At 42.4% G+C, this 8918-nt stretch overlaps 1 protein-coding gene across 1 annotated transcript in view; it reads right to left on the bottom strand.

Annotated features, from left to right (window-relative positions):
- Nucleotides 1-1509: 1509 nt before the first annotated feature.
- The window catches only part of srla (sarcalumenin a), a 35073-nt gene continuing 27664 nt past the window's right edge, over nucleotides 1510-8918 (bottom strand). The window contains exons 6-8 of the mRNA XM_084711317.1: nucleotides 8427-8660; nucleotides 5993-6342; nucleotides 1510-2561 (exon numbers count right to left, since the gene is read on the bottom strand). Of these exons, the coding sequence (XP_084567443.1) occupies nucleotides 2061-2561; nucleotides 5993-6342; nucleotides 8427-8660 (1085 nt within the window). The 3' untranslated portion in view covers nucleotides 1510-2060. The remainder of the gene's footprint in view (nucleotides 2562-5992; nucleotides 6343-8426; nucleotides 8661-8918) is intronic.

Here is an 8918-nt window from a genome sequence, read left to right as displayed (position 1 = left end):
ATGCCCATGTGGTATGCAGCCGTGTTGAGGTAAAGCTAGCAACAGTTCAGAGGGCTGAAAAAGCCACGATGGCATTAAGCTTACATGAACAGAAAGCTACTATTAACACCGTGATTGTATTTAGTCAATTCAGTCCCAGTGCAGTGTTGACAAATGTTAAAATAAAACTTGAATACAGTACAGTATACAGTTGTGCACAAGGTTGAATTGCTTATAAAATAAAGCACTACAAGAGCACCCTTCTTTCTATTTTATTGACCCACCATTGAAAATATGCACTTGTTATATATAATGATGACATCTGTAAACACACAGCACAGCAGTCTGACTGAATATTCAGACTTTGCAAACAACACAGAAGACAAAAGAGTGGCGGCATTCACTGCATCACAGGAGTACAATCACTGCCAACATGTTTCTCTGAAGAAAAGAGGGTACCACTTTATAATAAGACTGCCCTTATGGATGATTTATAAATGGCTCATTATTAGGTTTTAAAGACTATAAATCACTGATATACAAGCTCAAAGGGGTAAAGCAGTGTTTCCCAACCCTAGTCCTCAGGGCACACTGCCCTGCATGTTTTAGATGTGTCCCTGCTCCAACACACCTGATTCAAGTGATCAGCTCATCATCAAGCCTCTGCAGAAGCCTGATAACAACGTGATCATTTGAATCAAGTGTGTTGGAACAGGGAAACATCTAAAACATGCAGGGCAGTGTGCCTTGAGGACCAGGGTTGGGAAAGACTGGGGTAAAGTATAATGCACATGTTTAATGCACAGATTATTAATGATTAAGAGTGTTAGAACCTAATTAATAACAGTTATAAACCATTTCTAAATCATTTATAGGGGTAGTCTTATTGTAATGTACTACCAAAAATAATGTACAAACTTGAAAACTGCAAGAAACAAGAGAATAATCTCAGATTTCATTAACATCAAGGCAAGAGATAGATGACTTTGAATTTTTTCTGATATAATATTTTGAAGGTCTGTTTCTCCTGCAGTCATTCATGACATCTTACAGACAATTTTGCAGTTGTTGACTTTGAGCATCTTTTTTTTTTTTATAAATGTTACTTTCTACCAAACTGTTGTCAAAAATGTTCACTTTTCATTGCTTGTTTTGACCTCTGATAACAGATGGGTGTCATGTATGTACCAGAGGGTTGTTATATAGTCATATAACTATAAGGGAAGAAATCTTTGTCTCTAGGTCTATGGATGTAATTCACTAATCTCAGTTTATCTGATATCATGCTGGAAAAAAGTTTCTGTTTCAGACTTTAATATTCTAAATAGTTTTGCTGGCCCTCAAAGCTCGCTAAAATGCTGTGGGCGGGGCTCATATTACAAAAAATATTATATCTCCTACACACTTTGCAACCACATTAAGTGGACATACGTAGATATGATGTTTGGGTGACTGTGGAAACATTGGTGCTATCTGGCCAGTAGGTGGCACTGTAACAGCATCATCTAACTATAACTGAGGGAATCTCTGATTATATGTGTGAATGTATGTGTGTATGACTGTCCTTCAAATATCTGGAGAATCGTACATCCGATCGACTTCACACTTGACGGGTGTATTGCTGAGGACCCAAGGGAGTGCATTATCGAGTATTAAAGTGATCAGACAAGTGGTTCTCAACAACACTGCAAGCAGGACTTCTGGGGGCCAAGCAATTGGTCTGCTCTGAATGGGTCCGCTCTCTGAACTGCTCACCTGAATGGGCACTGCACTGGTAGAGAAGAATTTAAAAAAAATTAGTTGCATATACTTTTCAGTCTTCTACAACTTATCTGAACTGCCCCAGTGTAATAAAAGCCATCCATTTGGTTCTGCATATAGGTAAAAACAAGCACTGATTAGTATTCTGACGCAGGTCTGCTTAGTACATCGCATTTTCTATTCTTTCTATTTCTTTCCTTCTGCTCAGTCTCCCCATAGCCAGTCCTGAAAATCACAGCAGTGGGGATTATTTCAAGAAACCCTCTGGCTGTTGCTGCTGTTGCCACCATCTGCCTCCTCTGTTCCTCCTCTCCTCCATCTCACTGTCTCCTCCAGCGATTCTTGGGTTTCTCTTCACACCTGGGGCCCTCACAGGTGCCAGGGAGTGGAGGCGGAGGTGCTGGGGCAGCCTTCGGTGGGGAAGGCATGTCCGCGGCCTTGTTGACACTGCTGAGCAGAGCCGGGAGCTCGTGTGAGATGGCTCTCTCTATCTTCTCCAGCAGGCAGCTGCCGGTCCAGCTGCAGTGGGAGGAGAGCTGCTTGAAGCTTGAAACTGGGTTCACGCCGAAGAAGTCCTGGTAGGCCTCCTTGTTGGGCAGGTCAAACTTGCTGACGTTGGTTTTGGCCAGAATGGATTTGAAGATGTAATACTTGTCCGGGTCGTTGACGATGTCTTGGAGGACCTCGTAGGGGTCGCTAAACCAGCCCAGCTTGTCATAGTAAGTCTGGAGGTAGCGGTCCACCAGCAGGGCGTGGATGCGCACACGGATGCCGTGCTGACGGATGAAAGCGATCTTGTTCTCTATCTGATTCTCAATCACCTGCAGGGGAGAACAAACGGAGGGAGAGAGAAAATACACAAACAGAGGAGGGAAACACAATTATGAGGCAGTTCACATCAAGTGCTACTACAAAGATAAATCACAGAGTAGATAGGTGCTAAAAATATTTTTGTGAGTTTTAGACACAATCTGGCTTCTCAATTTTCCATTTTTGTGTATCTGAAGTCAAGGAATCATATTATCAACAGGGGCATTACACTGGGGGGGAAAGTGAGACTCACTAGTCACTACCTACTCTACTCTCAAACATAAAAAACAACTGGAAAAATAACCATAAAATGCCTCCATACTGCTCATCTGGCATAATCCAAGTCTCCTAAAGTCCCGACATGCCGTTTGCACATCATCACACCACACACACACAGTTCAGACGGTGTGCATGTGCACATGAACGTGGCTCCAAGCTGAGGATCACAGCAGTTTTGCCCAACCCTGGTCCTAAGGGACCCCTGTCCTGCATGATCAGCTCATCATCAAGCCTCTGCAGAAGCCTGACAACAACCTGGGCCCCGTTTCCCAGAGCCTTCGTAGCGCTACGTGCGTCGTAAGTTGTATCTTAAGGTCTCCCTTAAGCTTACGGGCTGTTTCCCAGAGTCTCCTTAGCTAAGATATATCTTCTGAAGGTATATATTTTAAGAAGGGCGGTCTGAACCACTCGTAAGATGTCTCTTAGCGATGCGCTCCGTTCATCCTAACAGAGTTGTAGTTTTATTAGGCCAAAATTATGCTTTTTAAATGGACAGTTGCAGTATAATTCACATCTAGACTCCTTGCGCAAATTACATAATTAGTTTAAAATTAACCTCATGAAAAATAATAATGAATAATGAATATTATGAAAAAAATGTTTATTTATTCATGTATTTATTTATTCATTCATTTATTCATTTAATGGAGCTAACTAACTGACGATATGTTTTTTCTGACTAGGCTACAGCCTGTTCCCCACCACTTTATACTGGATATCTGACAGATACTTGACAAATTGATTCGTCTAATGAGGCCAGCTGGAAACTAATCAAGCGGGCATCACCAGCTATATAAGCGCCTCTGCTTGCTTCATTGTGGACTACATTATGGCTGTAATACAGCGTATCGTTGCGCTCAATCAAATGAACCAAAGGCATCGCCGTCCGCGTAGCCATTTGGTTCATATCAACCATTTTATAAGGACAAACTTCAGTCCGCTTGATGTCCTCTCAGACAGTGCAATCCTGTCCCAAGTACCGACTGCCACGTGAGGAGATCCTGAATCTGCTTGCACTTGTGTCCCCGTACATTTAGAGCTACCAAGTGCAACTTCGCTCTCAGCCCAGAGGTACAGCTTCTTTGCGTTTTTACGCAGTGGGTAGTTTCTTGGAGGTGGTGGGAGTCAGATTCGGGCTGAGCAAGGCATCGGTTTCATGAAGTGTGGAGGCTGTGACCAGGGTCCTTGTGCGTCATGCACAAGGGGACATCAAGATGCCTGCGAGGAGAGAGGACATCATAGAGCCACACCAGAGCTTCCACGTTATGGCTGGCATTCCCCAGGTGATTGGACTGTTGAATGGGACCCTTATCCTCATGTCCAACCCGTCCATGGACGGCCAGGCCTATATTTTCATCCTGCGTAAGGAATATTCCGCCATCAACACCCAAGTGGTGGTGGACCACAGAGGGCTCTTTGGGGATGTTGTTGCCAAGTGGCCCGGCAGCACGCACGACAGTTAAATCTGGGCCGACTCGGCTGTGGGACAAGATGCTGCTGTTTTTTCCTCGGGGATAGTGGCTACCCGCTCCGAAGCTACCTGTTGTCATCGTTGTCACACAGCGTTGCTGTTCGTGCACGAGCTCCCCACAATAAGCCCACTATCATAAAGTGTGGCACCCAAATTCATTTTTAAAAACAATTAGCCAATAAATAGGCCAAGATAGCCAAAACTTGCTGTGTGAGAGACCTTTACTTATATGGACATGAGTGAATCTCTTGAGCGCACTTGGTGCTCAGCTTTGTCTCTGGGAGACTGCAGAAGCGCCCTCAAGAGACCCCCCATATCCCTTTGTTCCCAATCTCTAAAGTTAAGTTTTAAATAAATGAAAAGTTGCAAAGATGTAATCACATATCAAGTGTTTCCCTTCATTTTAACAATGAAAAGCAACAACTTCAAAATGTTTAAACTACACAAGCAACCTCATTTCTCCCCACAACAAGCCCACCGTTATCAGTTTTACCACATATATATAGAGAGAGGACAACATGATGTAGAACATAAGTAGGACGGGGATTTTGCATGAAACGGTGGTTTTAAAACGCTGTTTTTTTTTTAAAAAATACCTGTGTATGTGTGGACTAGGTTTCAAATAGTTTAGCAGATGATCTCTGAGAGGCAGAGCATTTATGATATAATATTTGATGGAGGTAAAATTATTGTGGCAAGGCTTGTAATATTACAACATCATTTATTTACCTTTATAAGTGATCAATCGATGCGTGCAGCATCGATTAATACACTTTCAGCACCGTCGGCGAAGGAAAGCTCCAACTTACGATGTACCTTAACAGCTCCTCGTAAGAGCACCCGCTAAGGGACAGTTTGGGAAACACTCGTGGGAAAAGAAGTTCCTTTGCTAAGGTATATCTTAGAGACCTTCGTAGAGCGCTAAGATACATCGAAACTGGGAAACGCGGCCCTGATCATTTGAATCAGGTGTGTTGGAGCAGGGAAACATCTAAAACAGGACAGGGGTCCCTGAGGACCAGGGTTGGGCAACACTGATCTACAGTGAAGACTCAGGCTAAAAACATGGTGTAAATAACATTTTTAAAGTCAACTTTGCATTTTCGGGCTTTAAGAGGCCTGGATTACCACAGATGAGCAGCATGGACGCATTTAATGTTTTTATTCTGTTGTTTTTTTATATTTGAAAACTGGTCACCATTCTCTTCCACTGTTTGGCAGATTCTCAAACTAATCCCGACCTTTAGAGTAGATAATGACTGAATTTTCAGTTTTGGGTGAACTATCCCTTTAATGCCAGATGATCTACTATCATTTTCAGAGTATATGCCGAATAAACCAAGAACTGAGGAGGAGAATAACTCCAATTTTAAGCTCACGGTGATCAGTGAGGCAGAGTCTAATTAAAGGAGAAATCCGTAATATATTTACTGTATTAAATCATGAAATGATGATGACATGTCATCAGAGATCAAGGAAACGTTGAATTGAAATACTCGCTACTTTCTACAAAACAAGGAGTTCTGGAAAAAAGAGGGGTGTCTCATAATCAAGGTCATATGGTATAATATAAGCAGGTTAAGAGGTTAAGAGGGACAAAAGAGGAAAATTGGGGCCCACTGTTCACGTGGAGGGCCCAGAATTCTGTGGGACATCAATGACTGTCAAATCCACAGAGTGAAAAAGCCACACCTGGTTGAGGTCCTCCAGCAGAGAGGTCTCCTCCTTCATGAAGAGCTCTCGGCTGGTGTCCACAGTATATTCCTGCTGCCAGAAGGAGCTGACATACACCCGAGGAGGCTCTGTGACATTGATCAGGGGCGCCATGCTCCAGAACAGGGCCCCGTAGACCCTCATCAGGTCTTGGGTGGTGAGACTGTCGGCCTTGTTGAGGATGAGGCGAATCTGGGACTCGCGGCCCTTCATCTGCTTGAAGAGCATCTCCAGTTCCCCACCCACATCCAGCTTGGTGGGGTCGAACACCAGGAAGATCAGATCAGCTCGATCAATGAACCACTGGCACACCTCGTTGTAGGGGTAACCTGTGAGAGTGGAGGGAGGAGACACAATACATGAGAAGATCATCAGCTTTTTTTAAAAAAAAAATTTGTTAACAGAAAAGGTTGAACTAATGTTGTTAAAACTACAGTATGCAACATTTCTGCATTAAAATATCTAAAAACATCCTCTGTTAGACAGTCAGACCCAGAAATATTTGGACAGTGACACAGTCTTCATGATTTGGGCTCTGCATGCCACCACATTGGATTTGAAATGAAACAACTGAGATGCAACTGAAGTACAGACTTTCAGGTTTAATTCAAGGGGTTGAACAAAAATATCCTATAAAACATTTAGGAATTGCAACCATTTTTATACAAAGTTTCTTAATTTCAGGGGCTCAAAAGTAATTGGACAAATTTACATTACCATAAATAAAATGTTCATTTTTAATACTTTGTTGAGAATCCTTTGCAGGCAATGACTGCCTCAAGTCTGGCCCCATAGACATCACCAAACGCTGTGTTTCCTTATTTGTGATGCTTTTCCAAGCTTTTACTGCAGCTGTCTTCAGTTGTTGCTTGTTTGTGGGTCCTTCTGTCTTAAGTTTTGTCTTTAACCAGTGAAATGCATGCTTGATCGGGTTGAGATCTGGTGATTGACTCGGCCATGGCAGAATATTCCACTTCTTTGCCTTAAAAAACTCCTGGGTTGTTTTTGCAGTATGTTTTGGGTCACTGTCCATCTGTACTGTGAAGCACCGTCCAACCAACTTTGCTGCATTTGGCTGAATCTGAGCAGAAATTATATCCCTATAGACTTCAGAATTCATCTGGCTGCTTCTGTCTTCTGTCACATCATTAATAAACACTAATGACTCAATGCCACTGGAAGTCATGCATGCCCATACCATCACACTGCCTCCACCATGTTTTACAGAAGATATGGTGTGCTTTGGATCTTGAGCTGTTCCAACCCTTCTCCATACTTTCTTCTTCCCATCATTCTGGTACTGGTTGATCTTAGTTTCATCTGTCCAAAGAACACAGTTCCAGAACTGGGCTGGCTTCTTTAGAAATCTGGCATTTCTGTTTTTGAGGCTGATTAATGGTTTATGCCTTGTGCTGAACCCTCTGTATTTGCTCTCATGAAGTCTTCTCTTTATGGTAGACTTAGATACCGATACACCTACTTCCTGGAGAGTGTTCTCCACTTGGGTGGATATTGTGAAGGGTTTTTCTTCACCATTGGAAAGGATCCTGCAATCATCCACCACTATTGTCTTCTGTACATGTCCAGGCCATTTTGAGTTCCTAAGCTTACCAGTGCGCTCTCTCTTTTTTTTTTAGAATGTACCAAACTGTTGATTTGGCCACTCCTAACATTTCCACCATCTCTCTGATGGATTTCTTCTTTTTTTCAGCCTAAAGATGGTCTGTTTCACTTCCATTGAGAGCTCCTTTGATCGCATGTTGTGGGTTCACAGCAACACCTTCCAAATGCAAATGCCACACCTGGAATCAACTCCAGACCTTTTAACTGCTTAAGCGATGATGGATTAATGAGGGAATAGCCCATGCAGGACATGAAATAGCTTTTGAGTCAATTGTCCAATTACCTTTGGTCCCTTGAAAAAGAGGCAGCTACATATTAAAGAGCTGTAATTCCTGAACCCTTCGTCCAATTTGGATGTAAATGCCCTCAAATTACAGCTGAGAGTCTGCACTTTAGGCCCATATTGATTATATAACTGTAGCTTGAATATGTTTTGGTAAACAGCTAAAATAACAAAACTTGTGTCAGTGTCCAAATATATATGGGCCTAACAGTATATGTTGTTATCCAGAGGACCACTACCAAAACTTTTTGTAGCATACCTATTCAACATTTAGACCCAAAAATGTGCAAAAAAAAAAAAAAAAGAATAAATAAAAATAGGGCACAGGTTAAATATTCCAGAATTATCCTCAAAGGTAGGATGCACTAAACCTCTCATAGTTTAGTATATGCAGTGGTTCAGACCACTGAGCAAGATGGGAGTGGGCAAAAACAAACCTCCCCACCCCCTCCAGGATCTGCACCCAAGCAGCTTTGCAATGAAAGTATTTCCTTTCGCAATGGTCACCTCTCTCTTGCTGCTTGCGGTTTTCAATGATGCCGGGCGTGTCCACGAAGGTGACCCTCTCCAGCAGCTTGTGGGGCATCTCAATGCCCACCAGCCGCTCCAGGAAGCCCTGGCCGAACTTCTCCAGGGGCGAGAAGGACCGAGAGCTGTCTGCTGCCATAATGATGCCCTCTATGGTCCGAAACTTCTCACCGTGCATTATGACTGTGTACTCTGAGGTGGTGGGCTCAGCACCTGATGCACAGATGAGGAGGGATTGATTTAACACAATTTGTAGTGGTGGGTTTATTAGTTGGTTTAATTAATTTAGATGATAGGAAAAAGAAAAGCATCAGGGAAATAGAAATGCAAATTCCCTTTTAAATGTCTAATTAAACTTTGTATTCTTAATTCAATCTATGAATAGTTTCTTTATTTAATTGCATTGTCAAATACATTTTTAAATTCCATTATTCATTCATGAATTCATGAATGATTTTTTAAATGATATAT

This window comes from Lutjanus erythropterus, chromosome 3, assembly GCF_056507025.1.
Source record: "Lutjanus erythropterus isolate fLutEry1 chromosome 3, fLutEry1.hap2, whole genome shotgun sequence".
Classification (NCBI taxonomy): Eukaryota; Metazoa; Chordata; class Actinopteri; order Lutjaniformes; family Lutjanidae; genus Lutjanus; species Lutjanus erythropterus.
The sequence above is the reverse complement of the archived record's forward strand: the minus strand, read 5'-3'. Positions and strand labels throughout refer to the sequence as shown.